This window comes from Notamacropus eugenii, chromosome 4 (assembly GCF_028372415.1).
Source record: "Notamacropus eugenii isolate mMacEug1 chromosome 4, mMacEug1.pri_v2, whole genome shotgun sequence".
NCBI classification, from domain to species: domain Eukaryota; kingdom Metazoa; phylum Chordata; class Mammalia; order Diprotodontia; family Macropodidae; genus Notamacropus; species Notamacropus eugenii.
The window spans coordinates 146,552,983-146,575,979 of NC_092875.1; the positions used below are offsets into that span (position 1 = coordinate 146,552,983).

The following is a 22,997-nucleotide window of genomic DNA, read 5'->3' on the forward strand; positions in this document are numbered from 1 at the left end:
CTTATGAATGTAAAAACTGAGGCTCAAAGAGGTTAAGTGAAATGTCCATGGATATATATGTATAATGCCAGAATTAAAACTGAGGTAATCTGACTCAAAGTCCTGTGTTCTTTATATAATATCAAACTGCCTGTAGTTATGAAAGTGCCACACTGGCTACTGAGCTTGGATTCAGTAAGATCAAAGTTCAACTCCTGCATTCAACACAATATATATGACTCTTAACAAGTTGCAAATGCCCAGACTTGGTCTCCTTATCTATAAGACAGCAACAATAATAGACCACATCTTATGGAGTTGTGAGAATAAAATGAGTGTACATATGTTTGTGTGTGTGTGTGTGTGACTGTATATATATATATACACACACACACATATATATATATATATATATATATATACATATATATACACACACACACACACATATAATTTTCTAAGCTTCAGAGATCTATGTAAATTCTAACTATTATTATGTTACCCCTGTGACTTTAGTGAAGAGAGATCTCACTGAATTAGAAATTTATTTCTGGAACGGATCGCTGAGGCCATTATCTGCAGTCTTCTCATTTTGCCAATTAGGAAACTAAGGCACAAAGATTTGAACCTAGGTATTCCTAACTATATCCAACACCCTATCTGTTTTACTTCACTTCCTATACAAGCCTTGATTTCCTCAATTATCAAATGGAGATATTAATACCTGTAATATCTACCTTATAAAATAACTGTGAAAAAAGTATCTTGCAAACAACAATAGGCTGGATTAAGGTATTATAAACAACTTAAAGTGTTACTGAATTCCGGGAGTTTACTTAAACAATGTCTATGTGGTTTTAATGTTGGTTATTTGCCAGTAGGGAAACACGGTCATTTATATAACATTTATACCTCTCTCTTAATACTTCACCCATACTTTCCTTCATTCACTAAACAACATGAGGGGATGGGAGAGTAGGAGGTGAAAAGGAAGAGTGCTAGGCATGGATTCTGATTTCATTGTAATGTTGTTGAATCATTTCAGTCATGTCCAACTCTGCATATCCCCGTTTGGGGTTTTCTTGGCAAAGATACTGAAGTGGTTTTCAATTTCCTTCTCTATTTTATTTTACAGATCAGAAGTGAGGCAAACAGGGTTAAGGAACTTGCCCAGGGTACCACAGTAAGTATCTGGGGTCAGATTTGAATCAGGTCCTCCTGACTCCAGGATCAGTGCTCTATCTGCATTACCTAGCTGCCCCTTTCCTTGATTTAGGGAATTCCTAGTAAGGAAAGTCCCATCAAAGCAATTCAATAACTGTTCTACAACTTACAGTCTCAGACAGATTTGAAGAGCATACAAAGAGATCAAAAGTCACACAGCCATCAAGTGTCTGATATAGGACTTGAAATTGACTTTCTGACTTTGAAAGCAATGCTCCATCCATTACATTGCTCTTGCCTCTCTCATACAATAAGCATATGTTCATTCATTAACTCATTTACTTGACAAATATTTATTATATGCTGACTGATTGCAAAACACTCTTCTAAGTACTGAGACAAATAAAAATACAATATAGATATAAAACTATCACTTTTTCAGGAGCTTTCAGTACGGTAAAAGAATAAGACATAAAAATAACATCAAAAAGAAAATAATAAATGTATATGAGAAGTACAGACAGCTTTGAGAATTCAAAAGTGAATGACGAGAAGAATCAAGAAAAAGTTTTGTGGACGACATGGAATTTGCACTGGATCTTAAAGAATGGGCAGGATTTCAACAATTAGAGATGGGGTGAGGGACTGTATGTGTAAAGAATTGTGTGAGCAAAGGGGCAGAGAAAGAATGGGATGCTTTCACAGATCAGCAAAAATATTTGGCCTGAAGCACTTGAGATTAAATATTATATCCTTGCTCTATGTGGAAAAATTAGTCTTATGAGATACTAACAGATTTGCTCAAATATAAGATATCTCCAAGAAGGTAAGAATTAGAGTGGTTTTCATATTCCTATGATTCTTGTCACTACAACACCCCAAATTACTGCTAATTCTGCCTGAGATAATAAAGTCAGTAAGGAGATTTAATACAAATCCTGCCAGTAATTAAAATGTTCACTGTAGCTAAATGTTAACAAATTGATACAATATTTCTATTTTTATATAATAAGCCATTAAGTAAAACTTTTCATACCATCTTACTAGAATATTTATAAAACCTTGACCAGAAAAAATCCCCAGTTATTTTTTCACATAATTCTATTAAAATTACACCCACATAAAAAGTGCCCTGTAAATTAAGAATACTGAAGTATATCTCATTTTTCTTTAAATGAACAAGACTGCAAATTTACTATCTTATTTAATTAAAGACCAATATTGTGAGTAAATGATGATTTTTATGCTTTCCTAATAAAATTTTACTGAATTTATTTAGTTAAGCATGGTGAGGATGGAAGATATGTGTGTGACTGTGTATATACATATATGATAGATACATACAGATATAAGTATGTACATAGGGCATCTCAAAAGTCATAGTACAGTTTTAAGTTTTAATGACTTTAGAAATACAAATGCTAAAAACTTACAGCCATTAATATTTGAAAGACCATTTAAATTTTTAAATAAAATATATTGATATATTTCTTACTAAAATTCAATATAACCACCATCTTGTGCTATACATCAATCTAGTAAATTTTCAGACTTTCTATATCCTTTATCAGCTGTTGCTCAGTGACTGAAGCTCTAAAATCATCCAAAGAATAAGATTTTAATGCATAATTGAGAGTTTTGACATTACTCCACAAGAAAAATTCTAATGGAGATAGATCAGGTGATCAAAGTAATCAAGCAAAAGAACCTCCTCCACTGATCCACCAGTCTTAGAGTATCAACCAGAAACTTGCATAAGTAGTGCATAAGGGAAGGGTGCCCTGTCTTGTTAAAATGAAAATTTTAAAATATCTTTTAAAATTTATAAAAGAAACTTAAACTTCAAAATGCTATCTCGTAAGTTTGTGGTACTTATAATTTTAAAGTTATGAAAGTTTAAAACTATATTAAAACTTCTGAGTCACCTTGTATATAAGAAATTTTGTTTTGAATATGAAAAATTATTAGTTTAGGTTTAAAACAATTTTCACTATGAAATAACTAAGTAAACAAAGTATTTTTAAATTGTGCATAATGTTATTTTATTATATTTACCTATCTCTCTCTGGAGAATAATGGTCATCCAGGATACGATGTCTGTCCATTCTGCTGATAGTGTTATAATGTCCACTAGAAGGTCGTGTCCCTCGAAGTCCCTGTTCCACAGTTCGACTGAAAGAGATAAAGAGTCCATCAATTATCTTCCATATTTGTGAATCATGTTCATAAACTACATTGCAAAATTTTCTGATCGTACAGAAATTGGGGAAAAACAACAACAGCAAGTATAATTTTGCTGTTGCTTGTCCTTCGTTCTTGAAGAGGACCACAATGTGAGGGAGGTGATACTATGACTTGCAAGTGAATTGGATTTAAGTGAGGCAGATCTGTGCAAAGTCACCAGCCTCACTTTCTCTTCTGGAGCCATCTGGGTCGAGTGACCAGATGTGGATCAGAACAGCTGGAAATGGCCCAGGATGCAGTGGAGGACCTTGGCCTTTTCAAGCTAAAATCTAATGGAAAATAAGTGGTGTCAACATAAAATACACTGCTATTAAAAATGTGATGAGAGCAAAAAGACATCATCTGTAAAAGACTAATACCTTTCAAAATGGGGAAATGTAGTATGTATTAATTAGGAAAATAAAAGAGAAAAGAAAATTGCCAAAAGGGAGGAAAGCAAAAAAAATTATTTTTTGGTTTGACAATCATATTGCTTTGATAACTAAAAGGATCTGTTTAAATTATAGATTAAAACATTAAAGTAAAAAAATGCCAAAGACAAACAAAAGACAATACACCAACCCTAACATGTGGAACCAAATAGATAAGCATCACTTCCATAAATCAATGAGTTTTTTTATGTGTGTGCATATGTGATATATGTGTGTTTATAATGTATCTGAAATATCATACTGGATTTTATGCAGATGAGAGGCAGCAAGGTACAGTAGATAGAGAGCTGGCCCAAGAGATAAGAAGACTTGGATTTGAATTCTATATTTGACCCACACACTGGCTCTGAAACATCAAGTAAATCAGTTAAACTCTCACTACCCTCAGAAATTCTCTAAAACTATAAATTGAAGAGGAAGTGTTGACTTTGATTTATAGAGTTTATTTATAGACTTTTATTTATAGTTACATCAAAGAAATCATATGTCCAGTTCCCATTTTTATCTATTATGTATAGAATACATGTAAACATATACATACACATATATATAACATTCCAGATAAATTATGTAAAATATCTACATTAAAGAAATAAATACATACTAGCTATTATTCACATAGAATACATAGGCAATATGTAAACATGTCATATAGCTATGCAAACATTTAGCTCATAGAGTTATGATGAAAGTATTTTTTAATCCTGAGTATAAGCCATTACTACCTGTGTGTATCTGAATACACTCTAAAATCCCACTCAGCTCTTTATGGCGTGGAGCTAATGATGGATAGTTAGGACTCTGCCAAAGAAAGAACTTTGGATAGAGTTTGGTGTTATTGTCTCCTTTAAAGTTTGGTAAAATGTGTGTTATCTAAGTATCAGCAACTAAACATATCCAAAAATGTCAGAGCCAAAATCCAAAGTTTCCAGGTAAAGGAAAAAATAATATACTCAGGCAGAGTTAAAGTACAAAGAATCACAGACAGAATGACAGAAGTCTATACTGAAAATAGTGAAGAAGTGAACAAGTATCTATTTAGTGCCTACTATGTGTTGTGCATGGCACTAAGCACTGGGGATATGCAGGCAAAAATCAGCTCCTATTCTCAAGGAGCTCACAGTCTAAAAGAAGACAACAAGCAAACAATTATGTACAAACAAGATATGCAGAGGATACACTGGAAAAAATCTGAGAGGGAAAGCAGTAAGATTAGAAACACCAGAAAGGCTTCTTACAGAAGGCAGGATTTAGTTGAGACTGACAGAAGCAAGGGAAACCAGGAAGCAGAGATGAGAAGGAAGAGAACTCCAGGAATGGGAGACAGCCAGTGAAAATATCCAAAGTTGGTAGATGTGTCTTGTGCTAGGAAGAGCAAGGAGGCCAGTGTCACTGGATTGTAGAATATGGAAAGGGGGTATACATATTAAGAAGACTGGAAAGGTAGGAAGGGTCCAGGTTATGAAGGACTTAAAAAGACAGAGAGAGAGAGCTGGAAGTAATAAAGAACCTCTGGAATTTATCGAATAGGAGTAAGCATGGTCAGACCTGTACTTTCAGAAGATCAGTTTCACACCTAAATGGGAAGAGACTTGAAGTAGGGAGACCTACCAGGTAGGTTATTCCAAGTCCAAGCATGAGGTAATGAGCCAAGATGGTAACAGTACAAGAGGAGAAACGGGAGCATATACAAAAACTGTTAGGAAGGTAGAAATGACAGAACTTTGCAAATGATTATAAATGGGTCATAAAAGAAATCCCATAAAAGAGAAAATATTGAAAAAAACACTTAAAATCAAGAATAATTAGTCTTGCAAAACTGAGTATAGTCTCATTAGAGGAAAAAATGTACCTTGAAAGAGAAAAGGTCTTTCAAACATTCTTAACACAGACAGCAGAACTGAATATAATCTTTGAAATACAAATAGGTATGGGGGAGTGACAATCATTATTAAGTATAAGCACTCTGCTATATGCATTATATTTATGTATATGTATATGTAGACATATATACATACATACATATATGTATATAATCATTTATATCTTTTACTTTTCCACTGCAAAATTTTCTCCCAGTATCCTTTCCTTCCCCCCTAAGCTCTCAAAATAAATAAATAAAAAGACAAAGAGAAAAACAAAATAAATTAATCTGATCCATAGCTCAAAAAAGTCTAAAAACATATTCAGTATTCATACTAGTGGACTATCCACCTTGCAAAGGAGTCAAGAGATATGTCTTTCATGAACTTCTTGGTAGTCATTCTTGTTCTTTGTAATTTGCAATATTAATTTTTATTGTTTTGAAGGTATTTTTCCATTTACATTGTTGGAATCATTATGTACACTGTTTTATTGACTCAGTTTACTATAAACTCTGTATCAGTTCATATAAATCTTTCCGTGATACTTTGATACGTTGTATTCATCATATTCATTGCTTCTTACATTATACTAATATTCCATTACATCATGCACCAAGATCTATTTAGCTATTCCTCAATCAAAAAGCATCTCTTTTGTTTCCTGTAACTACAAAGAAAAGTGATTATATACACACGTGTGTGCGTGTGTTATTCAAAATGTTTGTTGCTGAATGCAGGGACTACTTATAAAGGACATCCTTGAGAAATATGCCTAGAAATAGCAGCATCTCTGAGTCAACGGATACGCACATGGTAATTTGTATAATATACATTTCCAAACTGCTTTTCAAAATGGTTGTACTGATTCATAACTGCACAAACAATAATGTCCCTCTCTTACCATAAGCCCTCCAACATAAACTATTACCATATTTTGTCATATTTGCCAATTTGCTGGACATGGTATGGAATCTGAGGATAGTTTTAATTTGTATTTTTTCTTATTATTAGTGATTTGGATCATTATTTCATATGGCTGATAAGTTTGCAATTCTTCTCTTGAGAACTGCTAATATATCCTTTGACTTATATACTGGAAAATGGATAAATGGATTATTTATTTATTAAGCACTTGCTATGTACTAAGCACTGGAATACAAATAGAAAAGTAATACTATCCCACCTCCTAAGGAGCTCACATTGTAAAAGGAGACAAAGCATACACAACGCTTCAGCTCCAAGTCAGACAAAGCCCCAGGCCTTAAGACATGGGGACAAACTAAACGGTTTTATTTCCTTTTAATGTCATTTACACTGATAACAATAATTTCATTTTCTGATGTTAAAACATTTGAAAGTTCCAAGAATTTTGGTGAACTTTCTTTTCTAGGTCTTCAACAGATGTGGCTATATCATGCATAGGAACAATTGCCAAACTGCACCTCTACAAGGGTTACTGCCTAGGATGAAGGCTGAGGGCACTGTGCTGGAAGCATTGCTACTCCCAAGGCTGCTGGGTTCTGGGTCCTAGGCTGTTTCCATCAGGGTCTGAGGGGAGATGATAGCCATGGTAGTAGTTGCGGCTTGACTTGTTTGGCCACATGCTGCCTCCTGTCTTTCCTTCAGAATGCCTTGCTACTTATGTTAGCATGGCTTGCCTGCCCTGTGAGTGCCAGTTATTTGGCAGTTGGTGGGGATGGCTCCTGCCTCACAAGATTTGCTTTATAGGCAGTTGGGCAGCACAGTGAATAGAGGGATGGGTCCAAATTCAGGAAGACCTGAGTTCAAATCCAGCCTGTCACTTACAAGCTGTGTGACACTGGGCAAGTCACTGAACCTCCATTTGCCTCAGTTTCCTCATCTTTAAAATGGGGGTAATAACACCTACCTCCCTAGTTTATTTTGAGGACCAAATGAGATAATCATTGTAAAATGCTTAAGATCACCACCTTCAGTCTGCTGTCTGGAGGAATTTCAGCAACCAAGCCCTGGAAGCTAGGTGGCACAGTGGATAGAGTACTGGACCTAGAATCAGGAAGATATAAATTCAAATACAGCCTCAGATACATAATAGCTGTGTGATCCTGGGTAACTTACTTAACCATTATCAATCTCAATTTTTTTATCTGTAAAATAGGGGGTAATAACACTTACCTCTCAGGTTGTTGTGAAGATAAGTTGAGACAATATTTGTAAAGCATTCTGCAAACCTTAAAGTGCTAGATAATGCTGGCTAGTATTATTATTATATAGTTAGGTGGCACTGTGGATTCTAGGGTCAGGAAGATCTGTGTTCAAGTTTGGCCTAAGACATTTACTTGGCTGTGTGACTGTGCAAAACATAAAAACTGCAGTTTCCACATTTGTAAAATGAGGGAGTAAGAGCCTCCCAGAGCTGTGACAATTAAATGATTTATCTGTAAAGCACTTTATACAGTGCCTGGCAAAATAGTAGTTAATAAGTAAGGGTTTTTTTTCCCCTTTCCTTTTCTGTTCTGAGGGACATTGCTATTTTTCAAGGTTCTTGGGTTCATCATCCTGGGCTATCTTCATCAAAGTAGTGGTGGTAGTTCCTAGCACACAGAAGGTGCTTAATAAATGTTTATTACCTAATGAACTGATAGTTTGACTTATCTGATAAAGAGGAAGGTGGTTCCTTCTTCATAAGGAATAGTAATTTGATTATATCCTAGAGTTCTTTATCTTGACATATATAAGAATATGTATGCTATTTGCCTATAGCCCTTAGATATTAAAATGCTAAAATTCTTATCTGAGAAATCTGATACAAAGATTTGTATTCACTTCATAGCTTAACTTCTTATTACAGATGCATTTATTTTGTTTGTTTGAAAGGAGATGCTTTTCATGTAATGACAATTATCAACTTTATCTTCTGCAATTGTCTCTACCCATTGATGAATAATAATATATTTCATACACATGGCTGGAAAAGGTATAGGATTTGCTTGTTCTAATTTTTACAAGGGTTTTCTGGTATGATTTTCTTATAGCATGATAGCATATTAAGTTTATGTAACCATTTTGAATTTATTTTGTAATATGGCATAAGATAATGGTTGAAGTCTAAGTTCTTCCAGACTGCTCTGCAGTTTTCCCCACAAGCATTTTCCCCCACTTAATGGTATTTTATTGTTTCCAATTACATGTAAAGATAGTTTTCAACATTCACTTTCATAAGATTTTGAGTTCCAAATTTTCTTCTCTTTCCCTCTTTCCCCTAACCCTCCCCAAGACAGCAAGCAATATGATATGGGGTATATACGTACAATCATATTAAACACATTTCTACATTAGTCATGTTGTAGGAGAAAAACCATAAAAAAGGGAAAAATCATGAGAAAGAAAAAAAAACAAAAAAAATAATATGCTTTGAGCTGCATTCAGCTTCCACAGTTCTTTCTCTGAATGACCCCATAAGCTTTTATGAAATAAGGATTTTTTTCTAAATTAATTTATGTTTTGAGGTTTGCAGAACACTGAATTACTGAGCTGCATTGCGTCTAGTCACTTTAATATACTTCTTTATTTTTAGACTTGTACCAAAAGATTTTTATGGTTTCTGCTTTACAAGATGATTTTGAGATATGGAAATGTTGTTCTACTACAATTCCAACCTTCTCTCATTATTTTCCTTGATACTCAAATTTTTTGTTTCTCCAAATGGATTTTATTATTATTTTATTTAGTTCTGTAGAGCACATGTGTAAAACATAAAGCAAAACTCACAAGTGTGGTAAGAACCAGATTAAAATGTAACTGGGAAATATCTAAGAAAGTAGATTAAAATACAATGAAACACATATAAGATTAATATATGGTTTTATAAGTGAATATGCAGATCACAAGGTTATTTGTGTATGGCTGAGTTCTCCCAACCCCCACTATTTCTATTTGAGTTAAATACAACTGTTGTACAGTATCCTTTTGATAGTCTGATTGGGATAGAATTGAACCTGTAAATTTTTATTATATTGCATCAGGCCAGCCATGAGCACCAAGTATTCCTTCAAGTACTGGTATTCCTCTTCACTTCATTAAGAGGTACTTTGCAATTAAATTGATAAATGAAACTTGTGTGCTTTGGTCCCCAAATATTTTATGCATTTTGTAGTTATTTTGAACACTTTCCCTTTCAATTATTACCTCGTGAATTTTGTTACTATAGTAGTGTTACTGATTTTTCTGAGTTTATTTTGTAGCTTACCGCTTTGCTGAAGTTATTTGTCTCTATTTGTATCTTTATAGATTTCCTACAATTTTCCATACAAATAATCATATAATCAGCAACAGAGAGATAGGTTATTTCCTCTTTACCTGTCTTTGTGCCTTGAATTTCTTTCTCTTGTCTTATTGTTATTGCAGGCATTTCTAGAACAATATTAAATAATAGGAGAGAAAGTAGAGAGCAGGGCATTTACTCTTATATTTACGGGGAAAGTTGCTAGTTTTTATCAATATTAATGATATTCATCTATAGATCTGCTTTGTTCTGTATTTTCCTGGAGTAGTCATTACGACTGTATTTCTCTCATAAAAGGCTAGATTATTTTCTTTCTAAAATTTTGAGAATAATTTGTGTAGAATTGACATTAATAGTTCTTCAAATATTTGATATTAACTGTTCTTTAAATCAAATCTTAGATTTGCGCTATCACAATACTGATCTATTTTTTAAACAAAAAATTCATTCATTCCAATGAATCCATTAAGACCAGGAGGTTCTCTTATTTCGTTATTTGTGAATTATTTGGTAATCATATTTGTATTGTTTGTTCCAGTTGCTTGGCATGTTTGAAAATCTAATAATCTTGTCAAGGTTTTTAAGTTTTAGGAGTGTTGCAAATATATCTCTTCTGTTGAAAATCCATCTTTTTCATTGTTGATTTAGGCTCAGAGTTACAGGGTATGTCACCTTTGTTTCTTGAGCTTCTTTGCTTTTTGGAAAAACATTCCATTCCCTTCTATTAATTCTAGTGGGTATAGAATACACAAATTATCATTCAAATAATATTTATTTGCATTACTGAGATTTTATTTTCTTTATACTTGGAAGCCTTTCTCCTGGTTGCTTGCTAAATTTGTCCTCTGTCATTGGAATTGTTAAATTTAGCCACTATTTGTCTTGGAATTTGCAGCATGGTTTTTTTTTTCCAGTAGACAGTGTGGATTTCTTCAATTGATCCTTTGTTTTCTGTATTAACAAGTTCTCACAGTGGTTTTCTTGTATTACTTCTTGCATTAAATAACCATTGTAAAGCACTTAGCACATAAGTGCTATATAAACAGTCATTATTATTACATTTAGATTTTTTGAACTGTTACACATTCATCTGGGAGACCAACAATCCTTAAGTTTTTGTTTTCTATGAAGCCTATCTTCAAGATTAGTATATTTTTCTTTTATAGAGGTCATGGTCTATTTTAGCATTATTGTTTTTGATTTCTCTGTTTCCTTACTGTCCTTCACTTCTATATATTTATATTTCCAATCAGTTATATTCCCTTTTGCTTTTTAAATTTATGTTTTGAAGGGGGAAGAGACTTACTACTGTGGATTCAAATTGTTCTATTCTGCTAATTATCTCTGCTGTGTACACCATAAATCCTGCTTTCATGATACTCAATTCTCTTGAACAATTTGGGAATATGTTTCTGTGGATAACTGCTCTTTTAAGAACCCACAGGGTCATCTGCTTTATCGGGTGATGATTCAATTTCCTGTGTTTTGCAATGTGCGTGTGTGTGTGTGTGTGTGTGTGTATATGTATGTATGTATGTATATATATGCATATATGTATACGTGTGTGTATATATATATATATATATATATATATATATATATATATATATATATATATATATATATATATATATATATATATATATATATATATATATATGCGTGTGTGTATTGGGACAAGTGATGATGTCCTTATGGCTACCTTCCATTACGTATGAATACCTTTCCTATTCATGCATCTACTTCTGCACAAGATTTTTTAACAGAATTTCCTTCCCCTGAAATCTTTGGTAATTTCCATCTTTTCTTACTTCTTCGCTTTTGATGATAGATTCTCCAAGGACTTCAAAGCTATCTCAGCCTCTCCCACTTCAGGGAATTCACTTTTCAAAAAGCATTAGTCCTTATACCAATTAACTTTAAAGAGAAAAGAACTGCCCCTATTTGGATGCCATTGTCCTTTTTCAAAGGCATAATACAGGTCTCCTCATACACTATGGCATCCTTCTTCAAATCACTCTGTTCAAAATAATAAGAATAATAAGAACAAAGTATGCTGGCAGAAACTAAAGCAGCAGCAAGAAAATTGCTCAGTGGATCCTAGAAGCCCATCAGTCCAATTGTCTTGCTCTGCCAGAGTATAGTGGCTGGTGGGGAAAAAAGTTTTTAAGTGAGCAAGTTATAGATTACAAATTATCCTTCTCCACTACTGATTCATCAGGTTGTTACCTCATTTGACTTCTTGGTGCCTTGGCTTATGCAAACAGCTGAAAGTACTTTACCTCTTGTGCAGAACTGTTATCTTGGGTATTTTTTTACAGTTTGTAAGAACTGAAGAAAATATATAGTCCTCCAACTTTTTGGCCTCATGACCTCAAATCATCGTTATTATTATTTGTTTAATAAGTGGAAAGAAATGGGGGAGGAAAAAAGAATACATGGGAACAAATGAGAAAGATGAATTTACTAGCAATAAACTGTGGGGCTGATAGAGAAGATCTGCAGATCAACATCAAGCTCTTCAACATCAAGAAAAATGGAGCTACCCAACTTTTTCTACATGAAAATCCAAAATATGTTTATTTCTATAGTAGAAACAGTAGAAAGTAGAAAGAACAGACATCAAAAATGCCTAATAGACCAAGTGTACCTAACAAGTGGATAAGTGCTAGAGAAAATACAATTATGGAGAAGTTGGGGGATCAACTCCCAAAGTTTTTGAAGGAGCTGATACCAAAGTCATGGGGAAAAAAGCTCAAACATTATTAGTGAAAACATCAACAAGTACAAACTTTGCTACCTACTTCATCAACAATAGAATAATCTATATGTTCATTGTGTGCATCCTTGAAGAAGTTAGTAGAAAGGAACAATCAGGCTTTCACAATTAAAAGCTCACAATAGACCTTATCTCTACATTCACACATATGACTAAAAGATGCAGATAATATACATCTCTATTTTGCTTATTGTTTGTTAATTACAAATAAAAAAGCATTTGATTCAGTAGAACAAGATTGTGCTTCAAAGGCTTTCCTCCAACAAGATGTTGCCCATGTATACATCAAAATTATTTGAAATTCATGGTAGATATACAGTGACAGCCTTATTTGATAGTTTTCTGATTATAAACATTGGATGCAGCATAAATTAGGGAAACATACGTTCACCAAAGATGTTCACTATTTTGAAGGAGAACAGTATAAATTTCAAGTTGCAAAAGAATTCTCTATAGATGGTAAGTCTTCCAAAAGTTGTTTTTGTTTTGGGTTTTTTTGGAAATTATGACATAGTGGCTACATAAACCTTATAGTACTACAGAGCTCCTTGGATAAAATCCACTCAAAAGACTTTGACCTACACTCACACACACACACGCACACGTGCGTGTAGGCTAAATGGATGAAGAACACTTTCTGTCTAGGCTGGGCAACGAAGTGACATAGTGGAAAAAGCACTAGGCTTAAAAGTTAGAAGGTACTGAGCTCAAAACCTGTCTCAGACTCTTTTCTAGATATATAACTCTGGGCAAGTCACTTAACTGCTCCCAGACTCAGTTTCCTCACCCACAAAACAGTGATAACAGTACCTACCTGTAGGATTTATAGGGATAAGAGATAACACAAGAGAAACACCATATCAATATTGTTATTGTGATGATGATGTTCAGATAGATGGAGAACCTATAGAACATATCCATTTATCTGTTTATCAGCCGCTTTTAAATTTTAATAGCAAAGAAAAAAAGGCTCAGAGAGGTAAAATGACTGTGGCTAACATAAACTAAAACTCAAGTCTTTTGACTGTCATTTATCCACTAAGATACACGGTTTCTCACAATGCATAGTTTCTCATAATAAATGTTGGAAATTGGAAAATTGGAACACTACTCCATTGTTGATGGTGTTGTGAACTGATCCAACCATTCTGGAGAGCAATTTGGAACTATTTTCAAAGTACTACAAAACTGTGCATACTCTGACCCAGTAATACCACTTCTAGGTCTGTATTCCAAAGGATCATAAAAATGGGAAAAGGACCCACATGTAGAAAAACATTTGCAGCAGCTCATTTTGTGGTGGCCAAGATTTGGAAATTGGAGAGAGATGTCCATCAACTGGGGAATAGCTGAACAAGCTGTGGTATATGAATGTAATGGAATATTATTGTTCCATAAGAAATAATGAGCAGCAGCCTTCAGAAAAACCCGGAAAGACTTATATGAACTGATGCTGAGTGAAGTGAGTAGAACCAGGAGAACATTGTACATAATAACAGCAACATTATGCAATGACTAACTTTGATAGACTTACCTCTTCTTAGTGATGCAATTTCCAAAGACTCCTGATGGAAAATGCTATCCACATCCAGAAAAAGAACTACAGAGTCTGAATGCAAATAGAAGCATACTATTTGCATACTCTCTCTCTCTTTTTTTTCTTCTTTCTCATTGTTCCTCCCATTGGTTCTAATTCTTCTTTACAACAGGACTAATTTGAAAATGTTTAATATGAATATATATGTAGAGCCTATATCAGATTGCATGCTGTCTTTGCGTGGGGGGAGATGAGGGAGGGGAAGAAAATTTGAAACTCAAAATTTATGGAAGTGAAAGTTAAAAACAAATTTTTTTTTTAAAAAAAAGATGTATAATTTTTGGATTTGGGAATATTAGAGAACTGTTTAAATTTAGAACAGTTGTGACTGTGGACACATTCATCTAAGTGGATCCCCACTTGGGGAGGGTGAACCAACCTTACTTGAATAATAATAATAGCTCACATTTTTATACCACTTAAAGTTTACAGAATATTTTCCTGATTGATTCAGGTAGCTCATGCCTCAAGTGTCTGCTATTACTTTTTCTCTTCCACAGTGCTTAGGCTAACGGTTTGTAAATAACAGAATGCAGTTCTATTAAACTCTGAGATCTTTGAGAGCAGGGACTGATTTTTGCCTTTGTATCCTCAATGCTTAGAAAAATGCCTAGCATACAATTAATTTGTAATTCTTGTGGACTGACTGCTAAATGATTCACACATAGTAGGAGTTTAATTAAAGCTTGATTGATAATAGACTTCAAGAATTTGTTGATAGACTTTGTGTTACTCAACTCTGGTCTCAGGAAGAGAGGGTGTATTAATTTTCCAGTTACTGTCACTGATGCCTCCTTACAGTACTCTACAGTACAGTACTATACTAATACATAGCCTACTACAGGTCCCTGCATCCACTTTGTTCCCCTACCATCCATTCTGCATATGTTGACAAAGTAGTAACCCTAAAAGAATTTGGCTCATCCGTGTAGCACAGTGCAAAGAAACTGGGACATGGAGTTAGCAAGCCTAAGATTGCATACTAGCTCTGACCCACTACTGTGCATGCCAGGATTGAGAGGATGGTTGAGGCAGAGTACAAAAGAACAATTCAACAAGCAATCATTAAATGCCTATTACATAGCAGGCATTGTTTTGGGCACTAGGGATAGAGATAAAAATGAAACCGTTCCTGTCCTCAAAAAAAGTTTATATTCTATTTGGGGGAAACAACATGTATATGGAAAGGAAATTAGATATAAAATATACACAAAGTAATTTCCAGGGAAAGGGTACTATCGAATGAGGGGATCACAATTCTATTGGACACAAATGGACCTCAGGTTTGAAGGAAATGAGGAATTCCTAGATGGGATTATGTCATAAACATGACTTTTGGAAAGTAACGTTTGTTTCTGAGCCTTTTTTCTCACCTATAAAATGAGTATAATAATATTTGTACTGACTACCCTAACAGGACTATTGTGAAGAAAACACATTGTAAACTTAAAGTATTATAGTAGTTGGAGTTTAGGAGATATGACCTATTTGTTCAGACTCCATTACTGAATCTTCATGATCTAAAGAATGATGTCTACACTCCGTAATCTAATGTTTGATGTGATCATCTATATGCTTTTAATTACCCTTTCTATGCAGATTTGATTGTGCAACATGGGAGACACTACCACATGGCCGCTCAGCATGGCATACCCACATCAGAAAAGGTGCTGTGCTCTATGAGCAAAGCAGAATTGAAACAGAACAAAGGATACGTAGAATGCACAAATTTGGAGTATCCATCTCAAATGACTGCATAGACAATCTGTGCCCAATCTATGGTAGAGCATTCTGAGCTTGTATTGGTCTGATCAGCCACAGTGGGACACAGTGAAACTTAACTTTATCGTGGTGATGTCATTTTGGTCCTCTTCCAGATCAGAGGAAAATTAACAAAAACAACTATGGAGATGATTCTCAAATCTCTTTGTCCAGCTCTAATGACTTTTCAGATCTTCAGTCTCACATCTTTAATTGCCTATTAGATGTGTCAATCTGGAAATTCTGTAGACATCTAAAACCCCATGTGTCTAAAACTGAACTCATAACCTTTTCCTCAATATCATCCTTTTTTTCCTAACTTCCCTATTACTATCCCTATTCCCTGTTACCACTATCCACCCAACCTAGGAAGTCAACTTCAACTTTTCACTATCTCTCACCTTCCATATTCAACCACTTGCCAGAGCCTACTGTAATGGTAAGCAAAGTAGGATCTTTTTCTGTTTTTATTTTAGTATAATCAAATGCCTCTGACTGAATCTTGCCTTTATCAACCAAGAGTCCTTACTAGGAGTAAAGTACAGAAAGAATTTTCTTTAACTAGAAACAGTATATGTATTTGTATTGTTAATTATTTTATGTAATTAAAGAGGATCTTCCCCAATGGGCCTGGGAAGATTTGTAGGAAGGTCTCTTTGTTAACTATGTATGTATGTAATAGTCAGACAGTTGGATCTGTCTGTTGATCTATGATATATGTATTGCTTATGGCAGACACTTGGAAGCATGTCTGTTGATTTGGATTTCTCTGTATTTTCTCTGAAGTTCAGGGTTCTGACTTTTCCCTATGAATGAAGTGAATGACACACGTCCTTGATTAAAGTGACTGTGGACCCCTCAAAAGTTGTCTTTCCTTTACTAAATGTTCCCTCTGTACGTCAGGGTGCTTTCTGTTACACCTACCAACCAATTTCACCTTTGTAATATCTCTCTAATATGCCTACTATCTCCTCTGATATTGCCAACACTGAGGAGTAGACCTCATCATCTCCTAAGTGGACTATTACAACAGTCAGCTGTTTGTTCTCCACACCTCCTCCACTCTATTTTCTACTCAACTGCCAAATTAATTTAATTAAAGTGTAATTATGACCTTGATACCCTTCTACTCAAGAAACTCCAATTTTTCCCTATTATCTCTATTATAAAAAAAATAAAATCCTTCGTTTGGCTTTTAAAGCCCTTCACAGACTGGCTCATTCCTACCTTCCCAGTCTTCCTACACCATATACCCATTCATGTCTTCAATCCAAAGAGATAGATCTGTTTGTTGCACAAGCATGCCATCACGCCATCTCCTGACACATTTGCTGTTGTTTAGTCATTTCTGTTATGGCTTCTTCATGGTCTCATTTGGAGTTTTCCTGGCAGGGATTCTGGAATGATTGACCATTTCCTTCTCCAGCTCATTTGACAGATAAGGAACTGAGGCAAACATGGTTAAGTGACTTGCCCAGGGTCACATGGCTAGTAAGTGTCCAAGGCCAAATTTGAATTCAGGGAAATGAGTCTTCCTTACTACAAGTCCAGCATTCCATCTGCTGTGCCACCAAGTTGCCTCGCCTGACACACAGTATGGACTTAATGCTTGTTTATTTGACTTAACTATCTATATTGTCAACTGGATGGAATCAGCCTCTAACCTGTGGGTGGCCAGAGCTGAACAGAGCAGGCTAGAGACAAGAGAGTTAGGAATTAAACAAGTTTAATTTCAAAGTGAGGGAAACAGTTTATAAGAAACATGTGCCAGGCCCCACCACATTGGGGTGGGGGGAAATATCTGCTTTAGTGTGGGGAGATCTCAATACTTAAGCCAATGGCTATCCAGTGAACTGCTGAGAACACCTAGTGCTGGTCAAAGCAAAACAATAATTATGATTTTGTCAAAGGATGAGATCATCCAGAGGATGAGCTCAGAATATTGTTATGCCAGGCTCAGGGTACAGCTTGTTTGTTGGATCTTAGCTCTGGAAAATAGTGTATCTCCTAATATCTTAACTTGTTTTTTCAGGGATCAAAATTTATTGCATTGTTTGAAGTTAGCCCTGTGTGGTTGGGAAACTAGATCAACTCTATGTGTTGTGTAGAGTCTCTTAACTACAGACTCATGTTATACTGACCAGAAACTCATATTCAAAGACTGATATAAGGAGTTTCTCACAATTGTCAACCCATATATCAAATTTGTGGGTGTGAACTCCTGGATCATCCAAAGAAAGTCCCTGCTCTTTGAGTGAATTACAGAAGCCTCTGGAGACCTCAAGTTTTGTCTAGTACAGACCCAGAAGAGCTGACATCCAGATAAGAAATATGTCCCAAGATTCCAGACCAGGGCTGAGTATACTATACTCTTCCCTATTGTTATGTGCCAACCACCACTGATTCAATTGTGTGTTGATATTTTCTCCCTCTATATCCTTGCTCCTCTATACTTCAATGCCCCTCCCCATCCCTTTTCTGCTTGCAATCAAACAATGGCTAGACAAGACCTATTCAGCTGACCAACTTGTTCTGGCCCAGTTGGCTTCTCATTGCATTTATGTACATATAAATGCTTATATCTTCCTCTCCTTTACTGTCCTGAAGGCTACAGGTTCTTTCACACTCTTTCCCTTCCGCCAAAAGAGGGAAATGTCAAGGTATTAGGAGATAGCTGGGGCAGAACCAAGATGGCAGAGTATGAGCAACTACTCACCTAAGATCTTAGAAAAATTGTTCAAATACCTCTAAAAAGAGAATCAGACTAAATTTTGGACAGACAAAATTGGGGCAGAATCCAATAGAAGACAAACTGTGGCAGATTCACAGCCCAGGACAAACTGGAAGGTCGATGGGAAGGTTCTGTTCCACGGGAGTGGAGGAGCGCACAGTGCAGCAGGTCCCCAACATGGTAGGGCTAAGCAGGTAGCCCCAGGTGGTCTGAGGAAATGTCTCTACCACAGAATCTCGGACATACCAACCCAGGACGGGAGTCCAATGGAACCGAGGGAATGAGAGCCACAGAGTTTCACGCAGCTGCTCCTGAGACTATCAGCTCTAAGATTAAATGTCTATAAGTCACCTACTTCCTGAAGCCAAAATGGTGGAGTGATTGGTAATGTGCTCTCCCCCTCCCCTTGTTGACCTTGAAAGAATCATAAAATATGTCCCCAGAAAAAGGCTGGATCAGCAGGATCGGCACAAGGAGCATACAGTCTCATAGCACATGAGGCTAGGAAAATCACTAAGGAGGATTCCCTCTTGCTGTGGTGGAAGGGGACCAGTGCAGGACCAGAGTTGTCCCAGACAGCCCCCCCTCAGTAAACCAGGAGGAGATTCAGAGCCCCAGGGGGGTGGAACCCCATAACCACCAGCACCAGCACCCCAGGCATGCCTCAGCACCCAGGGGAAATAGGAAGACACTAGGGCAGCTAGGATCACCAACTGTGGAGCTTGCCTATGCTTAGCTCAGCAGAAGAGACCTCCTGTGGCCAGACCACCCATCCAAGAAACTTCACAACCTAGCTCCAGGGCAAATTCGGGGAAACACAAAAAGACTTTACCTAGCCTCTGTTTTCTCACACCAGCAAGCTCAGCATTAGGTAAGCTAAAGCATTTTAGCTTCTAGCTGAAAGAAATAGAGGTCACAACACACAAAGCCTCATCACCATGAGTAAGAAGCATAACAGGAAAGAAAAGACCACAGAATCTCTCTATGGAGACAAGGATCAAAACACAAATACCAAAGAGGTCAGCATTGAGACTATATTTCCATCTGAAACTTCAGAAGGGACTATGAACTGGTCGCAAGCACAAAGAGCACTCTTGGAAGAGCTGAAGAAGGATTTTAAAAGCCAAATTAAAGAAACAGAAAAAAGTGGCCAATGATTTTAAAAGTATGAAAAAAGAATTCACTGAAGAGAACAGCTCCTTAAAAAGGAAATTTGGACAAATGGGAAAGGAAGTACAAAAACTAACTGGAGAAAATAATTCCTTAAAAGGAATAATTGAACATATGGAAAAGGAGATGCAAAAGTTAACTGAAGAAAACAATTTGATAAAAATTAGAATTGGGCAAGTAGAAGCTAATGACTCTATGAGACATCAAGAAGGAGTTAAGCAAAATCCAAAGGATAAAAAGATAGAAGAAAATATAAAATATCTAATTGGAAAAACAACTGACCTGGAAAATAGATCCAAGAGAGAAAATCTAAGAATTATTGGCCCACCAGGAAGCCATGATGAAAAAAAAGCTTAGACAATATTTTTCCAAGAAATCATCAAGGAAAACTGCCCAGAAGTCCTAGATCCAGAGGGTGAAATAGTCATCAAAAGAATCCACTATACACCTCCTGAAAGGGATTATAAACTAAAAACACCAAGGAATATCACTGCCAAATGCCAGAAGTATCAAGTGAAGGAGAAAATGCTACAGGCATGCAGAAAAAAAACTATTCAAATATCAAGGAGCTACAGTCAGGATCACACAGGACCTTGCAGCTTCTACATTAAAAGACCAAAGAACTGGAATATGTTATTCAGTAAGTCAACGGAGCTGGGACTACAACCAAGGATCAATTGCCCAGCAAAGTTCAGTATAATAATTCAGGCACAGAGATGGATATTCAGTGAAATAAGGGACTTCCTGGCCTTCCTGATAAAAAGGCCAGAACTCAGTAGAAAATTTGACCTTCAAATTCAGGTCTCAAGAAAGGCATAAAAAGGTAAACAGGGGGAAAACAACTTGTTACTCAATATAGGCAAACTGTTTACATCACTAGAAGGGAAGATGATACTTGTTAACCTTGAGAATTGCATAGTTATTATGAAATATAAAAGGGATATACATAGATAGAGGGAGTGCATATAAAGTAAATGATGTGATGATAAAAATGTGATTTAAGGGTGGAAAGGGATTCTAACAGGAGATTGAAAAGAAAAAGGAAGAAAATGGTAAATTCCATCACAAGAAGAGATACAAAATTACATTACAGTAGAGGGAAAGAGGAGAGGGAGATGAGCATTGTTTGATATTTACTCTCATCTGATTTGGTTCAAGGAAGTAACGACAAAATTAAGTATATAAATCTAACTAGCTCTATAGGCAGTAGGAGGGTAAACGTAAAAGAAAGGGGAGGGGAGGATAAAAGGGAGGAAAGAAGTAGTAAGGGTGGAGGGGAGTAAAAGGGAGTGGGGTTGAAAGAAGGAAAGGAAGACTGAGGGAGGTGGTGGTCAAAAATTAAAACTCTATTGTGGAGGGGAAGGGAAAAGAGAGAATTAAAAGCACAAATGGTGGAAAAGAGGATGGAGGGAAAGACACAGATAGTAATCATAACTGTGAATGTGAATGGGATAAACTCTCCCATAAAACGGAGACAGATAGTAGAATGGATTAAAAACCATAATCCAACAATATGTTGTTTACAAGAAACACATCTGAAATGGGGGGATGCACACAGGGTAAAGGTAAAACGTTGGAGCTGAATATATTGTGCTTCATCTGATATAAAAAAAGCAGGAGTAGCAATCCTAATCTCAAACAAAGCAAAAGGAGAAATAGATCTAATCAAAAGAGATAAGGAAGGAAACTATATCCTGCTAAAAGGCACCATAGACAACAAAGCAGTATCATTACTAAACATTTATGCTCCAAGAGGTATAGCATCCAAATTCTTAGAGGAAAAGTTGAGGGAATGATAGGAAGAAATACACAACAAAACAATACTAGTGGGGAACCTCAACCTCCACCTCTCTGAACTTGATAAATCTAATGTCAAAATAAATAAGAAAGAAGTTAAGGAGGTGAATAAAACTCTGGATAAGTTAGATATGATAGCTCTCTGGAGAAAACTGAATGGAGATAGAAAGGAATATACCTTTTTCTCAGTGGTACATGGCACATATACAAAAACTGACCATATACTAGAGCATAAAAATCTCACAATACAGTGTAGAAAGGAAGAGATAGTCAATGCATTCTTCTCAGATCGTAATGCAATGAAAACTATATGTAATAAAAGGCCATGGAAAAACAGAACAAAAATTAATTGTAAACTAAATAATCTAATCCTAAAGACTGAGTGGGTTAAACAATAAATCATGGAAAAAAAAGAACTTCATTCAATAGAATGACAAAAATGAGACAACCTATCAAATCTTATGGGATACTGCAAAACCAATTCTTAAAGGAAGTTTTATATCTCTGAATGCCTACATAAACAATATAGAGAAAGAGGAGATCAATGAATTGGGCATGCAGCTAAAAAAACTAGAAAAAGAACAAACTGAAAACCCAAAAGGAAATACCAAATTAGAAATACTGAAAACCAAATGAGAGATTAATAAAACTGAAATAAAGGAAACTATTGAACTAAGAAATCAAACTAAGAGTTGGTTTTATGAAAAAAACAATAAAATTGATAAACCTTTGATCAATTTGATTAAAGAAAAGAAAGAAGAAAACCAAATTACCAATATCAAAAATGAAAAGGGTGAACTTGCCTCCAATGGAGAGGAAGTTAAAACAATAATTAGAAATTGATTTGCCCAACTGTATGTCCATAAATTCAACAATCTAAATGAGATAGATGATTATTTTTAAAAATAAAAATTGCCCAGCCCAACAGAAGAGGAAGTTGAATACTTAAATATCCCCATCTCAGAAAAAGAAATTGAACAAGCCATCAAGGAACTCCCTAGGAAAAATCTCCAGAGCCAGATGGATTTACAAGTGAATTCTATCAAACATTTAAAGAACAGTTAATTCCAATGCTGTACAGCATTTGGGAAAATTGGGGAAGAAGGAGTCCTCCCAAATTCTTTTTATGACACAAATATAGTTTTGATACCTACACCAGGAAGAGCCAAAACAGATAAATAAAATTATAGATCAATTTCTCTAATGAATACACAT

General features: G+C 35.4%; 1 protein-coding gene across 13 annotated transcripts in view; it reads right to left on the bottom strand.

The window, feature by feature from the left end:
* RIMS2 (regulating synaptic membrane exocytosis 2) overlaps positions 1-22,997 on the bottom strand; it is an 842,692-nt gene that overhangs the window by 323,609 nt on the left and 496,086 nt on the right. For 12 of the 13 annotated variants that reach the window (XM_072603307.1, XM_072603309.1, XM_072603321.1 and 9 more), the window contains one exon: positions 3,199-3,315. In XM_072603307.1, the coding sequence (XP_072459408.1) occupies positions 3,199-3,315 (117 nt within the window). Of the gene's footprint in view, positions 1-3,198; positions 3,316-7,632; positions 7,709-22,997 lie in introns of those variants that run through there. The other variant, XM_072603317.1, reaches the window with a different exon arrangement.